Source organism: Phalacrocorax carbo, chromosome 9 (genome assembly GCF_963921805.1).
Source record: "Phalacrocorax carbo chromosome 9, bPhaCar2.1, whole genome shotgun sequence".
In the NCBI taxonomy this organism is placed as follows: Eukaryota; Metazoa; Chordata; class Aves; order Suliformes; family Phalacrocoracidae; genus Phalacrocorax; species Phalacrocorax carbo.
Window position 1 is genome coordinate 8,540,327 of NC_087521.1, and position 21,351 is coordinate 8,561,677.

The window sequence follows — 21,351 nt, forward strand, 5'->3', positions numbered from 1 at the left end:
TTGTTTTAATTCAGAGAATAGCTTAACAAAAGGGATATGTTGATAAATTAATTATTGTTAGCTATTCCTTAAGTATATTTGCACCAAAATGAAACTACAATAACATTCGTCATTTGCTCCTAGAAGAAAAAGGATGAATAACAACATATGGAATGTTTTGTTTTGATTTTATGTTTGGGTTTGCTAAAATTATGCAAAATTGTTCTCTTCAATTAAAATTGTGTTCAGGTTAGTATTTGGCTGAATTTTCCTTTTGATTTAGTGAGAAATTACTGAGTTTTCTGTCTGTTTTGGTCAATGTTCTTTGAAGAGAATGGTTTCTAAGAAAATCATGCATTCTAGGAAAGGCTTGGCTGCTATTAATTTGACTAGTGGGAGATAAGAGATTCAATACAATGTATTTTCATGCATTAGAATTTTCAGATCTTTCTAAATGAAATGAAAAGTCACAATGAAGCGGTTGTGCCAGATGCTGAGTTTGAACGCGTGTGAACCAGTCATCAGGTCTTACCTTTTCCATGATGTTGCTTCATTTTATTCTAACCTTGTACATACATCGGTACAGACATGTCGTGTACTCCAGTGTTAAAGCAGCTCCTGTCTAGGTGTTACATTTCCAAGTGACAGCTAAATCTGAGGATCTAAAGAGAGTTTAATCATGTAATTTTTGATGGACAACGTCAAACCTGAGGTTTACATCAAAGAGGTGGACTTGGTGGGCCTGTGTGAAAATTGTCTTGTGTATCCTGATTATATAATTGACTGATCTTTGAACATTTAATCTTTAGAATATTTAATCTTTTGAAAAGTGCTTGCAAAGAGTCGTCTTTTCAAAGCAGCGGAGTCTGTAGTTGCTGAGCTCTGAGTCTCTGAGTATGCTTGCTTCTATTTAATGAACTGGAATCTCTCCCGTATATATACAGGCACACATACACCACCTTCCGCTCACCCTCACAGTTATTAGTTGCTAAAGCCTCAAACGACACAGGTAAAGTCACAATTGTTAACTTTGTTCATTTGTCCTTTACTGCATTGAAATTAGAGTAGAATGACTGAAGGAACTGATGAAAAGCTGGCAAAAAGAGTCACTGTTAGAACCAGGATTGCAAAGCAAAAGTCTTACTTTCAGTCTTAGGACATAGTCATTAGAAGAGGAATGCCATCCCTCTTGCAGTGGAGCCCACCTGGTTAGGAGTTTGCAAAGTGTTGCTGACCCTTATCAAAAAAAGTTTCAAGATTCTCACTCATTATGTGAGTTTTTGGCCATTGTTTTCATTCATCCCAGAGGCTTGCTCTGGGCAGATGACAAAAAAAAACCATGAGTAAGTTTGAGTATTTAGGAAAAAATTGCCCCTTTTCACCTGCTGAAATTGAGTTCAGTTCAGTATGGTTTATCTTATCTATCATATGCCTGAAACAAAAAGACAGGGTTTTAGTTAAATCTGCAACTTTTCTGGTAGTTACCTTGAATTGGAAAGTTTATGTTGTGGATTTCACAGGTTTCAAAAAACTGCTTATGTGACGTCAGCTATGCATTTCCTTCTAAAAATGTACTAAAATTGTTTATTTGGCTGTGTACTTACTGGTATTTCTGTAGTGTCCAGAGTACCCAGCCGAGATTGTGGCTTCTTATTGAGAGTGGAATTTAGAACCCAAAATTGCTCATTATAAGGCAAAAGATAGGAGGACAGAAATATTATTGTGCACGTTTAATTGAAGCACTGAAATGTCAAGTGACTGACTGACTGGTTATGTAGGAAGTTGATGGAAGACTGCAGAACTGTAACCCTGATCACCTCAGTCCCCGTCAGGTTGGAGTCAGACCTCAGCACCATCCGTCCTTAAGTACCGTGAATGACTTAAGTGGGGTTTCTCAGGAATTGTAAAGACAGAGGGCTTTCATTTACTCACTGTATTTTCTTTAACTTAGAAGGTAATATATTTGGATTTTGGCATGATTTGTTGTGTAACCAAAAGGTTAATTGAGCATAAGAAATACGTAAACATTCAGAAACAGTGTGTGTGCAGATAATTCATAATGAAAGGTTTCTTCATTTCCTCTTATTTTTTGATAGATGTCTCTTCGCCATTTAAAATAACAATTTGACTAAATGAAATGCAGTTCCATGCATTTTAATTATCCTCTCCTCCGCTACCATAGGTTAGCTCCTGTATTGTGGCGCCTCTCATCATACTAGTTTTCACGTTGTTACTGAGCCAAGTTTGCCAAGAAATGTACAGGGAAAGGAGCTCACGAAGGACTAGAACGGGACTCACACATACTTAGGTGATAGTTTTTGTAGACGGTAACAGCTGCTTTGAAGCTTTTCCAGGTCTATTATTTGAACAGGGAAATGAGTTATTACTGACTTATTGGCAAGACCTGTTACTTTGTAGATTTAAAAGCTCTGAAGATCATAGTGAACTCTCTTCCTTCTGTAAATATATCTGCAGAAATATGCGTGTTAAAAATACACTTCTGCACTAAAGTTGTGTATGTTTGCACAGATTCTGGATTAAACTGGGTGTTTATATTTGGCAACTTAATATTAAAACAAATCTTTTCATATTCTAGAAGAATAATTTATATGTAGATGAGTATGTACTACTCATTGGTTGACAGGAACAACACTGGAAAAATAAAAATGATTGTGTAATACTGAAATGTCATTTGCTTTTAGTAAGATTTGTTGACATGAAAACAAAAAAGAACAGTGAAAAAGACCTCTAAAACTGATACAGCATTGGGGATACAGCTGTATTCAGCATTTTCATTAACTGTGGCAGAAGGATGTTAGGTTATCAAAGAATTAACAAAACAACTGTAATAGTCCTTAACTATTCACAAAGCAATAGTAGACTACATAACTTTCCCTTTGATTGTGAATTTGCTGAATCATAAATGTTGTATGACTACTTTGAGAACAGAAAGTTCAAACCCCAAGATACCTGAAGATGAATTGATTAATTTAAAGTACAAATGTCAAGTTCTCTTTTTTCCTGTGCTGCAGAAAATGGCTTCCCTGGCCCTAGTTAAAATACTATTTTTCTTTTGTCAAATAATATTCCTACCAATGTTCTCCAGTATACCAACACAGTGAAAATGCCATGACTTTAAGAAGAGCAGGATGAATGCCTGCTCAGAGGTCATCAGCAGAAGGCTGTGGCTTTAGAGAGTCCTTTTTACCATTCCTGCATCTTGTACCCTTGGACGCATACTGCTTCATGTCTTTCTCGATTTAAGAACTGGATGAGAAACTTCCCTGTAATAATTGCAGTAAATAGAAACATATTTGTCTGGCAGTCCCCGGGACAGAGTAGAAATCGGGGAAAATTTGTGGCGTTAACTTGAAAGTCGGTAATTTGTGGGGGGGGAATGGGGGGGGTGTGGGTGGTTGTGGTTGTTACTGTTTCTAAAAATGTTCCTTGCTTTTTAAACCTTCTGAAAGTTTTACATAAGTAAAGGAAGAGTCCTTAGAAGATAGTGTGAAACACATTATGGTGGTATAGAAAAAATAGGTGATTGCCTTGATCATTTTTAATTTAGATACAAGAAATTTTTTATTAAGATACTGTAAATAGCATGCTCTTTTATTTTCAGTTTGGTTGCCAAAAGTTGAACATTCACTCTTAGTTAAGTAACTTAATATTTGTTCGTTACATTGAACATTGGTATACCCTTTTAGATATGCTTTGTTAGCATAGTGGATATGTTACTCCTCTAATAACTAGGCCAGCTTATTCAAGGATAAACTAGAACACTCAGGGAAATGTAAAAGTACAGAATGCTGCAAAGTAAATAACAGCTTTTTGTAGTGCTAAAAATATATATCCATACTTTTAAAACTTTGCTATAGTGTGTGTGAAATATCTAAATAACATATAAATCTTAAAGCGTTGGAATGCTGTTTCCATCACTTTCAAGAAATTCTGCCCTGCCTCAGTGAACAGTTTTGTTTACTAGGTGAATAAAATGAGACCAATGCTATCATTAGCATTATTGTACAATGTGAAAGAAGATTTTTGTGTGCATGATTTGGTAAATTTTCATTTGACATATTTTGCAAGGATGATGTTGAACACCTGACATCAACAGAGAGGTACCTAACATGTGTGTATTAGATTTTTATGCTGTGGGTTTTGCCACTAAGTTTCACATAATTATATTTCTTTTGTTTGATCTTTAAAATGTGTTTCTGCTCTTCAGAAGAATAGCAAATCTCATTCTTCTTGAAAACATTTCCCTACAGGATAACTTACAAAAATATCTTAAAAGCATGTCTGATTGTGTCATTTGTTGTAATGGTGTGTTTTTATTTTGTGTTCCGTGAAACTGCAAATTACAAAGCTATAAAACACAACATGAAAATTCTTCCAGTATTCAGAGTTCGAAAATGAAATACTGGCAGGGAGAATTCTTGGAAAGACAGGCCTGTACAAGAGGAACTTTTTGTTACAAATAAGTGTGTTAATCTTTGAGAGGTATGAATGTGAGAAACTTGAAATAATGCACAAATGATAGTGCAACTGAGATGACTAATAAGAGTTGATGTGAATGAGTCTGATATTACTGCTACTTCCCATTATAAATGAGTGCTCTTTCTAGATTCTGTGTTGATAATACCTTCTTTATTATCAGAGGTGAATAATGGAAATACCGATATATCAATCCCAGGTTTGAACATTCCTTTCTTTTACCTTAACAGGTTTTAGGACTGGTTCAAAATATGAGTGTTTTCCAGTGTCCCAAATGTAAGCATGAGACACACATTTTTGGAGCTGATGGTGTAAAAGACCTAGCAAAAACCCTTGGATTGGATATTTTAGGTAAGGATATAGAAATGGGTTTGTTTTTGAAGAAAAATTCAATGCCGTGTGTGAGGGAAGCATTAACTGAAATATGGAACTGCATAATCCTAGATTACTCTATATTGTGTTATAGTGTTCAGGTATAGTAGAACTAATAAACAGTTGAATGTCACAATTTTTGTACGCTCTGTTTCTTATCAGGATCATTCTTGTAAATGGAATGTGGACTAGATGTGAAATTTTTTGAATAGCGTCTTAAATCTTAATGTATAAACAATCCAGAGCATTGTTTTGATATCGATGTGCTATATTACTTGAAATTCATTATGTTACTGATCATACAACAGTTTTTACAAATAACCAAGAATTATGTTTGGTCTTGTAAAATAGACCTAAACTCTGTCCATTAATGTCAATAGAAGTTTTCTCATTTATTTCACTTAAATAAAATGAGTTGTTACATATTGAAATAAATACGGTAATTTGAAGTGCAGCCCTTTAAAGCAGTTGTTTCTATGCCTATATCTTGACTCTCATATGGAAGCAAGCAGACTGCAATGATTGTATTTAAGAGTTGAGATTAAAAGAATACACTGAATTGCAAAATGTTGTTTCAAAAGAAAATTTACCTTTATTGAAAACAAAAATTAGCCATGATTAAACAATCTGGCATGCCCATAAGCTAAAATATACATTGATCTCTGAAACACACATTGCTATTTTAAAAAGGTGTATTTCAACCTGTGCTGTCAGTAAAAAAAAATTAGAGAATATAACACAGCGTAATTAAGTTGGTAAATGGGATAATTGCATGTGCTAATGATGTGTTTCCATGTATTACTGTAATTATCTCAATGATTTTCCATAGCTAATTCATTAAAAAGAACCAGGAAGCTCACTTAGAAAGATCAACACAGAGACATCAAGGACTGACATAAACTTAAGATAGCAAGGCAACACATAATTAAAGGCATGCTTTTGGGCTATCTTTTAGTTTCTGAATATATAATAAGTTGTGATCAGAGCCCAAGGGGACTTCTACAGCCCTGGGTTATGTGGATGGATGCAAATCCTCTGCAAGTACTTGAATCAAACATGCGTGGAAATACGCAGGCACAAATGATGTGCCATGCCATTGGTCCCACAGATAGTTTTAGTTATTCCCTGAGAGGGCAGAACTGATTGTGATTGTATTTAATTAGGAATGCTGTGAGAGATTTACAGGTTTAGCAGGGGATGGATAAGATGTATGAAGAAAACCAGAGTGAAGTTTACCTTCAAACTGTCAGTGAAAGACTAGACTAAGGTTAAGAATAATGCCCCAAGGGTTAAATTTAGAATTACAGTACTTGATCTGATTAGTACGCTCCTCCTTCTGGGGAGGCCCATTATATAATAATACCATATGGTATTATAAGAATTACTGCTTACAGATTTTACGTTAATCTATCCCAAATGGAAATTTTATCCTAATGTTATTTGAATTCTGCCCAAAAGCTTTTAAAACTTCTTTTTATATATATATAAATATATATATCTAAAATTAGTGTTTCTGAATTTATTTTGCTTATCTTTTGCAACACCTGTGGCTGTTCTGTTTGTTCAACTAAGCACCTAGTCCTGTTGTGAAACCTGACAAGGTTTTTGTTTCCATGATAATATCTGACAAATTCTGCAAGCTAACAATGTGCAGGATGCAAAAGTATTTTGCTTTTATTTGCTCAGAATCAGCTGCCTTTAATATTACTGAATACTTCCTTTATTTGTGTTTATGACAGAAGACAATTAGCAGCTGCCAGTACACCTTTGAGTGTAGTTCATTATTTCATATACTTTTGATTGCCTTGTCTTTTTATTGTTCGCTAAAGGAAAGTGTGTCAGAGTTTGTGAGAAAGACTTTGTGCCACTGATTGTTTTTCTCCCTGTCTCTGAAATTTCCCTTTTTTGCTTTCTTTTTTTCCTGAAGTTTAATGATTATAACTGTGACCGGAAAGCTATGCCACTGATATACGTAATACTAAGATAATAATTTCTGTACACTCCATCCTGACCTTTGCACTTCCTAACTTTTTAAACTGTATCTGCTAATAGAACCAGCAACAATGAGTCTTAGATTTTTTAAATTCTTGTTGTTTTTACTTCATACAATAAATTCATATTATTCTCAGCACTTACCCTTTCTTTGCAGTCAGCAATAATTATTAGTATCAGAAAGATGTACGATGGCAAGTTCCCATCACAGTCTGTAGTGAAGAATAGCACAAAAACTTAATCTTCCTCAAACCGTTATCACCCAAACAGCTGTGCAGATCCTTTTGCTGTCTTCATGCTTCTGCTTCATTTGTAAGGTTTTGCCTTTTTTTTTTTAATTAAGATTGCATTTTACTTTGTCATCTGATTTGCACTTGAGCTCATACAAGTCCTGTTATGCTGCTGCAGTACCAGCACATCTTTGCAAGTATGAGGAAGAGAGAGGCTGCCATTTTGTAGTAGGGCAGTTCTTTTTGTAATTCTCTGAGATTGTTATTAAGCTGATGGTGAAGTATTTTTTCATTAACAAAACATCCTTGGGAGAAATGTGAAGGTTAGTCTCTGCATAAAATAATGGTAGAAACTAATTTGTGGGAGATTCAAAAAGTTACTGTTATTCTATTAAGAATGTTTAAGGTTAAAAAAAAAACTTTCAAAGGATCACCTAAACAATTTTTTATTAATAAATGAACATACTTTTATGCCTAAATAGATTTATTCATGACTGAAACAATTAAATTTGAAAGAACTGGACTGTAATCATCATAAATAACAAATTGAAATTCTTCAAAGATTCAGCTCACTAATCATGGAGCGACAGCTTTTGTGTTTGCTATTTGTTTGGTTTTTTTGTTTGTATTCCTGCTCGCTTTTGGTTCTGGTTTTTTATCTCTTAAGCTTTGTCAATTTTCATACAGTTTTTTTTAATGTTTCTTTTTCTGACTACATTGAACTTGAGTAATTTACACTGGCCTTGGTTTGGGTAAAATGAATGTTGCTAAAGTGTATGAATTAAACTGATACAGTTTCTGAGACCAGTCAAGATTGAACTAAGGTACGCTGTTCTGTCTACATCCATCCGTGATGTAAAATGTAGCTGTATCATCCATTAAAAGAAAGTTGGTCTTCAGTTCACTTCATAATTATTTATGTAGCAATGAACTCAGCATCGGAACTTCAAGTTTTCTTCAGTGCTGAAAAACTGTATTTCAGAAAGTACATTTTGGAATGGAATAGGGCTGCTAATTGATTCTCCTTTAGAGCGTTCCTTTCCTCTCTGACAGTTCTCTGCTCATTATAAAAGCAGAACATAAAGAAGATTTCTACTGGAAAGAAGAATGAACTGAATAGTTGTCTACCTTTAATTGGACCCAAGGTCTAATAAGGACAATAACAAATGCTATTATTTGGAAATTAAGTATTCAAAGAAGTCTTTGAACAGTGATTAAAATCTTAAAACAGCACTGACAAGAATATACAATAAGGAGATAGGCTGAACAGTAAGTTGCATGATGAGCATTTGCCTAACACTCAAGCAATTTTTTTTATGTACACAAAAATTTGTATCTCAGCCTGTGTTTTTCTGTGTATTCAAGGCAAAAAACTGAACTGCCTTCTCTAATAAATGCCTACAAATCATAGCCCTTCCTATTCGAGAATGAAAAATCTGGAATATGTTTGGCATTAGTCATCATGGTTGTACAGAAACTGTACTAATTTTCTGAGATTAAGTAATTCAAAGAATATGCCGAACTGGAATTTTATTTCAGGTTGCTTTAGAGCTATTTTAATGAAACACTGAAGAAATATTAGGTCTTCACATACGTGTATCTTGGTATTTTTGATACAGGAGACATTCCACTGCATGTTAATATACGGGAGACGTGTGATTCAGGACAGCCTGTTGTGATCTCGCAGCCTCAAAGTGATGCTGTAAGTTTGGTGCACTGCACTTAAAACAGCAGAAAGCCCTCTTGCAAAAGTGAATGGAGAGTGCTTCTTGTTATTGCTGTTGGAAAGAAATCTGTATCTGAATGTAACTTAGGGAAATAAAGTGAAAGAAGATGGTATCATCAAGTAACTCATGCCATTCATTTTGCAATGCTGGTCCTCCGTTATGCTTCTGTGGGTTTGATTTAGTTTAATTAGTCTGAATCATTCAGAATAGTGAAGATTTGATCCAGGTTCTGGCATGCCAAGAAGAGGGAGGTCAGTGTCAAGCCTCATGAGACCTTCCAGCTAATGTAGGTCCTCTAAAACTGTCAGTTGAGCATTTGGTAGTTGAGCCTGGAAACTGTCAAAGGGTTCTATCAAAAGATGTTTGGAACAAAACCTGCGTATTGTCAGTACCTGGGTTGTTTTCATCAGGAAGTGTAGTGATTTACACACCAGAGGAGATGGATTTTTCTGTGCCTTTACCATAACATTTTATTGCCAAAGGAAAATATGAGTTGTTGAGGTGATGGGAGTCAAATATGCAAGTCTGTAAAGAAAAGCAGTTGCACATATAAAACTTCATTAACCCATCCATATAGAATAAGATTTTCCTGGCTACTGTATTTTCTCTTATGCCACTGCTGGAGTTTGTCTGCCAGACTCTGTAGGGCAGGGTGATGTCTGCCACATTGTGTTTGCACAGTATATGGCATGATACAGCCTCACTCTTGACTGCTGCTTAGATGCTACCATAAAAGAAGTGGCTAATGCTGATAATATATGGTAGAGCCAATTAGAGATAACGTAGAATACACAAATAAGGTAACCTTTCAATATCATGATTGCTAGGCACATGCTGAAATGTTTTTTTCCTTCCCACTTTTTTAAAGGGGGGGGAGGAGGATAATCCAGTGTTATTAACATACTGATAGGGATTTCAGAGGAACAGTGACAGTCTTAAAATTGTCATGCATCATTTTGTTCTGAAAGAGAAGTAGCAACACTATGGAATGTTGATTTCTAATTGAATGCAATATTTTTGCTAGGCTTGGGCGAGGCATGTGCTGATCCTCTGTGGAATAACGTAGTGATCTTGAGTCTAGATCCTTGTGAAAAACAATCATTATAATCAATACAGTAGTTTCTGTCTGGGAAGTTTGATCAGTAGTGTGATAGTGTGAAGGTTTGAATAGATGCATGGCTTAGGTCAAAGTTGAAGCAAAATAGCTGAGCAAACTAAGATGGAAGGCTGACAGCTAACAGTATCTGAAATCTGTAATAACCAAGAGTCTGTAGCCTGCAGGATTATCAATCTAAAAATTCAGACATGTAGGATAGCATTCTGAAAATTAAAGAAGACAAGAAAGTCTGTTGTGTTGCCATCTGTTCCTCCTTGGACTATGTTCTTGGTAATGAAAGGAGGGGTTATAAGCACTATTTGAGGCAATTAAGTTAAATATGAAGAGGAATAAAGATTGACAAATATGTGTGACTCTGGGGAAAACTTTTAATATTCTTCGCTGCCATTGTGTCTGTGAGATAATAATTCTCCTCAGAGAATGAGTTTATTTCAGATGTCACTAATCTCTACAGAATGAAAAATAATTTCCCTTTATCCCTGGTTTGCTTCTCATTTTAAAGACAGAAAATTATTGTTGTTCTCTTATATTTTAAAAGAAAAATTAAAATCTTAGCACATAACTGATAGGGGAGAGGTCATATAAGGTCAGATTCTAATCTTTAATACGTGACACCCATCACCATATTTTTCAAATAAACTAAAATTGTGGCTGCTCATGCATGAACAATCACAATTTTTCAGATAGAGAACAATGTGCGTGGAGCAGCTAAAATTATCTCTGCTCTCATCCCTTAAATTTGCAGGGTTTTTAAATACAAAATTCTGTGCTGTTTTTGTTAAAACACACTTACAAATCAAATACAGAGTCATAGAACTGAAAAATGCCTAGCCAGTTCGAACAGTGGGCAATAAGGATGGTGATTGACTTCTCAGAAACCCAGCATGTTGTCACATATTCTAAGCTCTGTCAAGACGAGAATAAAGCGTGTTTCTAAAATATGTTAGCTAACACTTGTTTTTTTGCTTACACACCTGCCATGAGGTTCAACTTGCCTTGCTGATATATAAGTATAGCTCTTAGACATTTTAAAATTCTGGTGTAGACTAAGTGTCCAGGTTCCAGCTCAGATAGAGTTAATTTCCCTCCTAGTAGCTGTTATAGTGCTGTGTTTTGGATTTAACATGAGAATAATGCATAGATTTGTTATTTTAAAACGTAGATGTAGCTGGTGGAAAAGGGACGCTTCCTTTTCGGAACTGGCAAGGAAATTACTAACAACCAAAACAACCCTTCCAGAAAAAAAGAAAATTACTTGTAGAATTGTGTATGTGTGAACTCAGAAAGTTCTTCCTCAGGGAAGGCACAGAATACATAAGACTGGTCTACTTACAGAAAGGGCTGACCGTATAGCTAAATGATGTGAAAGTTTAATGGCCAGAGTTTTCTTCTGGTGAAGCTCCCTGAGGAGAAATAAACTGCTGGTAGAATGATTTTGCTCCTGGTACAACATTGTCTACATTAGTGTTTCTGTCAGCATAGTTTAAATTGTGGCACTTTTTTATCACTCTTCATTGACAAAACTTTATGTGCTGTACAAATGGGGTGTTGCTATACTCACATGTTAACCTAAGTGGCAGGGGCTGGTCTAACAGAAAGCAAGCATACAGACCACAGCAGTTGGGAGTGATCTAAGATCCTCTACAAGAAGCTAATAATAAGTTTAATCAATGTTGAGGACTCGATCAACATGATTAATTGCAGTGGAGTCATTCTCCCACCAAATGAATTTAAATGCCCAAGTGGAACTCTTCATCAACACTGGTGGAAAAGGTAGTGGAGGTTCCTAAGGGCTCTTCCATCTGTGAGCGCAAAACGCGGGGACACTTGGTGGTTATCTTGTGAGGACTTCCTGCTAGAACATTTTTGGTATATCACAGCCCTGATGGCACAGTGAATTTGTTAATACCTTGCTAGAACAGACAGGCTAGCTATGACTGTCGAGCACCAAACTCCTTTCTGTCTCAAGATTAAAGAAGCAGCTCAAGCAAGTACAAAATACATTTGCTGGATCAGTGTGTCCATTCACCTTGTAAAAGCTAGGGAGTCTTGTTGGGATAGGCGTTTCAGGGAGGAGACATGCTGAAGGCTGAGGCAAGCAGCAGATGATGCCTCTCATCTTCTTGTCTTGGGAATAAGGTGATAGAAAAAAAAAAAGGAATTGTGGAAGAGAGATGATACACCTCTAAGGTTCAGCAGGGATAATGGATTCAAGACAGCAGAGAAGTCATGAAAGAATGAAGTTTAGATTTCACCTTCTTCCCCATTTCCATTATTAAAGAGATAGTGAGCCCTCATGGCAGAAATTATAAAGAGTATGTCTGCTTTTAGGAAAAAAAATATCCAAATTCCAGGGAAGACATAATGGTCAGTTAGTTCCTTAATGTTTTCTTGCCACGTATTGTTATGGAAAACATTTGGAATCTGTTAAGTAAAAATACTTTGAGTTCCACTCTTGTTCTGTAAAAATCAAGTGGAGTACATTGGGAAAGAAGGGGAAGATGAAAGGGAGCAAACCCAGTGAATCTATATATAGTTTTGAGCGTTGGATGCCCAGATCACGCAGCCTTTTGCAGGTGTACACAAGCTTACATGCAGTGTTGTAAGGAATTTATGATGTGGGTAGGAGGAGAGCCAAACTTGTCCTGGAGCAAGGAAACCAGAATCTGTGGCTGGAAGACGTGCCTAATGTCATCCTGTCCAGCATCCACCTACCCATGGTGGTAAAGACCCGTGTATGTTACAAACCCCACACGCTTCTTAGGGGAGGTTCTGTTACTGTCTAGTTCACATTTAAATGTATTCAGCCCTCTTGCAGATTTCATATAGTCATATATATTGGTGAAGGATTTTGAGGCCAGTAAATTGCGTACAGATCTATAAAGGCAGAGAAAAAGCCCAGTCAGGTGGGAAGCAAGGGCACAAGGCATCAGCAGTCTGACGTAACAGAGGAAAGTAAGTCTGGTTAAAAATCTCTTTTCAATTAAATTAGAAATGTTACAGGTCTTACTGTGGTATTATCCACAGAGACAGGTGGAATTTGTATTCAGAAAGACTTTTTTTGTAGAACTCTGAAAGGGTGATGTGTGAGTAGGGTAAAAATGTACAACCTTTTAAAGCTTGCCAGAAACAGTAGGAGAAAAATTGAAGTAGTGGTAACAAATAAATGTTTGCTGTTGTTTAGCTGTCATCAATAATTCCATTTAAAGAGTGGTTGCTCCAGGGTGTGATGTCCTTAAACGAAAAGAAACCCCTGAAGAAGGCTGCATGATATGATTTATAATCTGCCTTATCATCAAGGCTTCCTTTGAATGATCCCAGTAACACTTGGTATGTGTAGGTTTGAATCCTTCATTCAGGGCGTAGATAGTACAATGCATCATGAGACCCTCATTTATGCTTCACTCTGCTGAAGAAAATGCTGAGTGGTAGGGTAGTCTGTCTGAAGGATGTTACTATATTGCATTTGAATTGCACTGTTCTACTTAACCATGTTGTCTCGGCAGGATGTCTTTTTTGATGTATGTAATGGCACCTGAGTGATGTACGTGCATAATGGCACCTTGGAGCTAGCAGTGTTGCCCTGCTGAGGCTTCCTCAGAAGACGGCTTGGCTGTTGCAACTGCCTGATATATAGGATTAACAGGAAATTAACAGGTTCAGGAAGCATCCAGTTTGCTTACCCATCTCCTCCATTTCATGTTGTAATTTATGGATTGACCTTTATTGTCTCATTAAGTCCCCTTTGTGGGCTGAGGCTTCATTGCAGTGTGGCAGGAGTTGCCAATACCTGCAAAGAAGAATCTTACGGTAGAACTGCCCAGAGAAGGACACGGTGGGAAAGGCTCTGGGCCTCCTGCAGCAATCAAGAATTTCTCTGGGTAACATGAAGCTTTTATCTGAAGTGGAAGCTCATTTAAAGCTGTGTTTGTCATCATGCTTTTAGTGCCTTCTGAGCTGACCACTGTAAAATACAGACATCAGAGGGCAGCTCCAGGCATGCACTGAAGGTTAGAGATATGTCAAAGTAACAAGCAATTTCCATGGAAATTAAAGTTATTTAAAAATCTGATTGAACTGGAAATGGACTGTGATTCAGCAAGAGAGAGTGCAAATAAGAACAAAAGCTATCACCTATCATTATTTTCATGCAGATGGTAGCTAAGTCTGGTATTGGTCCTTATGATAGTTACTATTTGATTAGTTGCTTATTGCTCATGGTTGCTAGTTTCCTTTAGCAATGAATAAATTACAAGCCCCTAACAGCTCAGTTGAGCAGATTTAAATACCTTATCCTTCTTTCCAAGTATAGTAGCATCTACAGCATTCAATATTCCAGACAGTTGGACTTGCATAGGTTCTCCCTTGGGTTGCTGGGCTGGATAAGGCATCTCAATAGTCTTGGAGTCTTTTAATCACAAATAGAAGTTAGAAACCATGTCAGTACCAGGATTTACAATCTGGTGTACTTGGCCTGCAAGTGATTGGATCAGTATGTGTTTTCTGAGTTGCTGGTCTGAAGTTGTTTGTATGCAATGGTTGGGGTGAAGGCAAATCTGACATCAGCTCCTACCTGTTTTGACTTTGTTTATGGGTGAATTGTATTCTGTATTTGTGTGGCCATTGCACTAGGCACTGGGAGCCACTGTAGTGAGCGGCTTGCAGGCTAAGATCTGCACTGCAGTGAAAGGCAAACTAGCAGGTCAAGCCAATCCAATCCATGAGAACTGGGCGGAGTCAGCTATGACCTATACAGTCAGTTTGCAGGAATCTTAGCAGTGATTCATACTTCCCTCATGGGTAAGATTTTTAGGGAGAATGAAATGCCATAACTGAAAGGCTCACATTTCTCTAGGATTACCGTGGGGCTTAATTAGGTGAGCTAATAAAAAGACTTGCTGTTTAAATCTACCCCATCTATTATCCCATGACAGAGTAAGGAATCAGGATGTCCTGATTATTTATGCTAAGTAGGAAAAAGACTGAAAAGTCCTGTTGAATTTCATTGTAAGTTCTCTGTTTCCTACTCCAGGATCTATGGCGTCATTAGTCACTTCATCTGCTGTGCCCTCTCAGTCCTAAGGAGGTTTGTGATTTAAAGAATGCTGTGCTCTTTTCTGGCAGTGTTTGTACTGGTGTTTGAGAAGTGAACAGTCTCTTAAGTAGCCATTATCCAGCTCTTCCGACTCTCTGAATGTCACCTTCCACCTCTACCTCTGCCCTCCCCAGTGCTGCTCTCAAACTATCTAGGCAGCATTTGTAATGAATGAGTCTGGTCTGGTTTTAGGGTATTCTGTTCTCCTGTGCACTTCTTCATCTTCTCGAAGCAGGGAGAACATTTGGCTTCCAGCTAACTGATTTGTTACTGTTAAATATAACATTGTCCATCTGCAAAAAAATGCTTTCAGAAAGACGGTCTAAAACCATTCCTTTAGAGCTTCCAAACCATAAAGGGATAAACTGATCTGTAAAGTTCACTTCTATGCTATTAAAATGAAAACAGTTGTGAGTGATGAATAAGAACTCGTCCTTTATTTTTTCTCTGCTGGCTTTCTACCCAAAAAGGAAATAAAAAACCCTCTCCATTTTCAGTTGCAAACCATCTTCTTTTGCTTAGTAATGATGGAGTAAACAGCTGAACTGAGCTGTGCTCTCTGTCTACAGATGCCACATTGAAAAGATCATGAGTAGGAGAAAACTTTCAGTATATATATAGGGTTGGTTTTATGTAATGAAAGGCATGCTGACAGTCACCAAGATTCCATTTAGACCTTTCATGTATGTTGAGGTATGTTACTGCTGATAGACTGATCCTCATTCATAGCTGAATGATCTGTTCAAAGATAGGAACCTAAGGCTTGAACAGTTGATTTTGTCAAAGACAGGTTACTGGCAGAGTTCTGTTAGGACATGTATGAGATTCTGTTCTGTTAGGACATACAAAGTAGTGGTCTAGGAAAACAAGAAATGGGTGCTTAGCAGGTAATACCAATTGCTGATAATACTAGGGCTAGGTAATATTGGCATGCTGGCTACAAAGAGTTGCATCAGGAACCTCCTGTTCTGAAGTGACAGATCAGCTACTTGGCAAATGAGAGTCAATGTACATTGTGAAAATGTTGCCCAGATACTTGTTAACAGTCTTTTGGGGGAAGAAAAATCTAGTTTATTGGGATCTTGACATAGGGTAACACTTACACAAACAATCAGGTCTCCCAAGCAGGGTATCTGGTTGCTGTCTAGATGGTTATGGTAGTCTGTGTTCCAGGGACCCTTGCCAGTGGTGTCTTCGGCTGGATCAAATGAGGCTCCCTGAACTGCTGTTTAGCTCATTTTTAACAATGCAGCTAATCCGTGGTCCTATGTGACTACTACAGCATATGCATCATCTGTTGCTGCTGATTATCTTGATTTATGTACAGAATGTTTCCTGTCTTAACTATGTACAAAAACACTGTCCTATGTTACTATTTCTGCACCTGCAGGAACAATTTCTATGGTGTATTTATAATTCTGTGTACAATTTGGTCAACACTGGAGCAGGAACAGCCTGGACAGTCTCTAGAAGGGGCCAGATTTTCCATGCAGGTTGTTAATTGACTCATTAAAACACATAAACTGATGTGTGCAATGTGGGAGCTGCCTGTGGGACTCTTCAAGATAGTGCAAAATTCCCACCTGGAGTGCTCCTACACCAGTTAGTCAGATAAGTATTTGACTAACTGCAAAGGCAGGTTGGCTTCAGTCAATCACCTTATTTCAAGTTGGTCCATTATCTCATCTGTGCAGGTGGCCACCTGGGGAGTAGCTAGGCCACCCAGGGAATTAATGGCTAAGTGTGGTGGGAGGGTGCTGTACATGAGCACAGCTGTCCTACCCAACTGCACTGCAGTTATACCCATGGGACAATTTGAATTTCATGCTTGTGACTTAAGTTCTATAGTTCTTGCCACAAAGTCATGCATATGGGAGAAAACAATTATAGTTTGGTGTCCACATTCATTATAAACTCAGAAAATCATGTGACTAATTTTAAGGTGATGTGAGCACTTAGACTAGGAGGTGCTGTGGCTCGGAGTGCCAGAAAAGAAAACCATACAGGCCAGGAGCAAACCGGAGGGGAGAGGAGACATGTTAGGGGTGCCAGGCCCTGCAAAAGGCTGCCTCCTGGTTCAGACCAGTGGCATTAGGTGCCAGTGGCCCAACTAAGAGACTGACCTTCTCTTCCTGCCCCTCAAGATCTGGCCTCAGGCATTTGTCAGCTTGTTTGCTATTTTAAAGGCTCATCAGGGATACAAGGTCTAACCTGAGGTTAGAGCTATCTAAGAGTGCTGCAGGAGGCAGGAATGATCAGTGCAATAGGGAGTACTGTGGTGATTTCTTCTAGTAGAACAGGGAAGGTTGTCAATATGGGCTCCATATGCAGACGCTGAAGTAGTTTGGTTACAACCTAATAGAGTAGAAGCAAGCTGAATAGCTGGGAGTTTTCTGTTGTACTAGACAACCACAGGAGATGATGCACCAGCTGGAAATTGAAGCCTGACAAATTCAAATTATAGATAAGGTGTACATTTTTAACAATGGAAGTAACCAACCTATGGTACAACGTACGAGAGAGAGACAGACACACACACACAAAGATACTGTTTTAGTTGAAAATCTTTATATCAAGGTTGGAGACCTTTCTAAAAGGCATGTTCCATCTCGACTACAAGTTGTTGAGCATGGGGCAGGAATTATTTGGTTTCATTTTGTGGTTTCTTCTGTGTTAGACCTTAGGCAGTGGTTTTTATACATGCCTCTTGACATTAAATTTATGAATACTTGATGTTAGACTGATCATGGTCCTCGCTCTGTCATGTTTTTGGAGATGTTAAAAGAAGCATGCTTTTTTGGGTTGTTCCCCCATAGTCTTACAGTTAGTTCTATGTTCTTCTGCCCTCCAGCTGAGGGTATCTGAGCAGATGCCGCAGGTTGCTGTGAGAGGGAGATTTTGCTCTACGGATTCTAGTGTAGCAAAATTAGTTCTTTCCAATACCCACTTCAGTCTTTTGGAAATACGTATTTTTTTGAAAATTCTTTAATTTTTAATGCCTGTATAGGAAAGTCTGTAGAGTAGCCTAGTCTGCAATGAATTAATTATCTCAGAATTATTTTTTTTTTTTGTAACATCGTTTTCTCTGATTCTCTATCTCAGTCCTGTGCACAATGCATCTCAGTCTTCAGGGTGAGGGGAGTTTATAACCAATAGTACCTGTGGGACTAAAGTCTCCTTCCTTCTCAGCACTTTTCCTCCAGAAGAATATTGATTCTCTTTGCTGTTTAAGACAGATTGTTCAGTCAAGTTCTAGTCTCAGAATAATGCCAAAGTTAAATTTTACACCTCCTCCCAATATTTTAAATAACGCTTTTACTTATTTTAGGTATTAATGCATCATTCTTCCTGAAGACAAAACTGGCTAAATCGAACCCATTTATTGTAACGTTTTTCTTTTCCTTTGAAGGTGTGTGAAAGAACATATACCTAACAAGATGTGAAATATTTCTTTTTATAGAAAATGAAAGGTGCTAAATAGATGTTTCTGTTTTTGCAGGCTAAAGCCTATCTTAAGATAGCTATGGAAATAGTAAGACGACTGCCAGTACCTCCTGCTTGAAGTGTTTATCACTGAAACTTACCAAAAAACGTGATCTTTTGGTGAGACCAATACAGAAGAGTCCTGCAACCTTATGTGGATGCCATATTTTAGTTCCACGATTTTTTTAAGGAATTAATTTAAGCTTAAATTGTGATTGTGATATTTACTATTTTTCAATTTGTTTGGCCATGTCCAAATGGATTGAACTATGCAAAGGATGATAGACAGTATTTAGCTGCTGGACTGTAACATCATCAAGCAAGAAGGGATCAAGCACATTTTTTACATGTGTCCTGTTTTGAGGTCAAGAATGAAAAAAAGCTGCTCCAGCCAAGGAGAATGAAGAGAGGGATGCCAAGGGATAAGTCCTCCTTAAAAAATGACATTTGCCATACTCTAATTTCTGTCAATTTTGGTTCAACTTTTTACTTGATTAACTACCAAGCTGACCTTAAGTTCTGCAGAATGTTCAGAAGCAAATTCAGTTATGTAACTGCAATATTTTTGTGTGTTCATCTTAAAAGAAAATTTTAAAAATTCCGCGTATACTCTGAGGAGTTCTTGTGATGGTTCATGAGCAAATTCATTCCTTATTGGATAATGTTCGATCATGAGGCAATTCACAGTTTAGTAGAGAATGGATTACATGACCTGAGGCTTAACTCTTCACTGCTTTGCATCATAATGGACCCAGACAGAAGACTGGTAACCAAGGGCTTCACTGAAAACCCAATGTTGTGCCTGAGCTCAGTTTGCCAGGGGATGCAAATGATCAAGTTAAATTAAATTTATGATTGTGTATTCCTGTTACAGTGCAGCAACCTGGAATTTGAATAGAAAGGTAAATTTTTGAAGTAAAGGAAAATTTGCTCATCAAACTGTGTGGCCTTCTGGTTTGTCTTTTCATTGCCTTATATTTCTGTGATCTTTATTTTTGTGTTGGTGTGTGGAAGTGGAAGAATATGCCTTCAGGGAATGAATTTCCATTTACAATTAGATGTCCGAGTTGACATTTAGGCTTTTTCATGTACACAATCAAGTATGGGTATCTTAAACATACATCTTAACCATACCATACTGGGAATTTAACCAGACTAGGGAGATCTGCTGTTGACCTCTGTGGGACCGAGATTTTCCCTGTAGTCCAAATTGTTATAATCTTGGATGTAGTTGTTTTTCCTTATTGAAGTAACAGAACAGAAAAAGTTGGTATACCTTTAATGTTAAGAATATTTAAGTGACATGTACACAGAATTTACATGAGAAAGCTAGGTACAAATTATGGGTTGAATTTCAGGCTTAGGTGATTTTGTAATCCTGTAAATGCTGTAGTCCAAAACTGTTGATTTTTTGATTCCTATCAATCTCTGAACCTCCTCGCTGGCACCCTCCCCCATGAGATCTTGTATCAGTGTTCAGCTTTTTCAGTAGCATATGATCCTGGGCCTGTAGAATTGACACAAATATTCACTTCCTTTCAGTTGTCTAAGATATTTTACAAAAATCAAACTGGCTTAGCATTCTGCCCTTTCATATTTTATTAATAAAACTTATTGGTTTTTTAAATTGAGTTTTATCTCTACACGTATTATTTATTCACTTCTGCTTTACATATTCTAACTGTTGATATGTATGTCCGTAAGTAATCCTGTGATCGTTTTATCATAGTATAATCATAAATTCTAGCGAAAAACCTGGGATTTCTGATTGTTTTTAGCAAAAGACTGTGATACTTTCTGAACTTTGGTATTTATTATTTTCATTCTGTTAAAAAGAATGGCTCTGACACCCAGTTCATATTGAGACTGGGTGAACAATCAGTATACAGATATAAGGTTGTTTGTTTTCCCTTTCTTTTCTTTCTCATTATTTCTTGGGTTAGTTGAGGATGAAATTTGCTTTCAAAGGTATTTTATTTTTATTCCTCTTTACATATTTTTTCCTTTTAATTAAGTACTGCAGTTTTGCTCTGTTGAATCTTTCACCTGCAGAACTATTTTGAATGCCCTTATCAAGAAACAGCTTATAGTGATTAAATATAGTTTCTAAGCTAACCTGAAAATTCATATTTAATTAACATTTTTGTTGAAGGATTGCACAATGTAGTAGGTGAAACCTGATTTATTGATTAAAAATTGTCAGTCCTTTAAAATATATATGTAATTGTACGGAGTAGGTAGGACATTTCTGCATTTAAGGATAGCAATGGTCAAACCAAATTTCAAACAAGAACATATTTGCTTTACTTCCCTCATTCTCATGAGTGAAAAAGCATGTTTCCAAGTCCCGCCCCTGCAAAGGAACCGAAGGGCATTGACACAGTGTTATTGCTACTTAACGTTACAGAAAGACATACTGATTTTTTTTTTATTATTATACAGTACCCTGTTAAATACATATTAATTCATTCTGGTCCACGTACTAGATTTGAACTAGGTTTGAAATCGTAGTTTGTAAAATCACAGATATAAGTTATTGGATTGGGGGTGGGGGTGGTTGGATCAGTTGGAGATTGAGCAGGAGATGCTGGCATTTAACCGTCGTTTATAAATATAGGTTATAGACTTGACACACGGTGTTGCTTGCTCTTTTCAACTCCAATATTTTACTTTCATTTCTGTGATATTTCCTAGTGTACTAGTATGTTTTTTTCTAAAAATGCTAATCCTAACAATAGGATCTGGCTTTCCTAAGCTGTATGGGTAAATGCTCTTTGCTCAGGAGCAGTGGAGACTTACTGCAAAATTACTGTGACTGTGCGTTACCAGCACGGAATTATTAAAGTCTGTAGTGCTGTA

At 37.1% G+C, this 21,351-nt stretch overlaps 1 protein-coding gene across 9 annotated transcripts in view; it reads left to right on the top strand.

Annotated features, from left to right (window-relative positions):
* Positions 1 to 20,123, top strand: part of NUBPL (NUBP iron-sulfur cluster assembly factor, mitochondrial) — an 87,923-nt gene extending 67,800 nt beyond the window's left edge. For 7 of the 9 annotated variants that reach the window (XM_064460217.1, XM_064460222.1, XM_064460221.1 and 4 more), the window contains 3 exons: positions 4,707 to 4,827; positions 8,690 to 8,772; positions 18,509 to 20,123. In XM_064460217.1, the coding sequence (XP_064316287.1) occupies positions 4,707 to 4,827; positions 8,690 to 8,772; positions 18,509 to 18,571 (267 nt within the window). In that variant the 3' untranslated portion in view covers positions 18,572 to 20,123. The other 2 variants (XM_064460219.1, XM_064460218.1) reach the window with 2 other exon arrangements.
* The last annotated feature ends 1,228 nt before the right edge of the window (positions 20,124 to 21,351 follow it).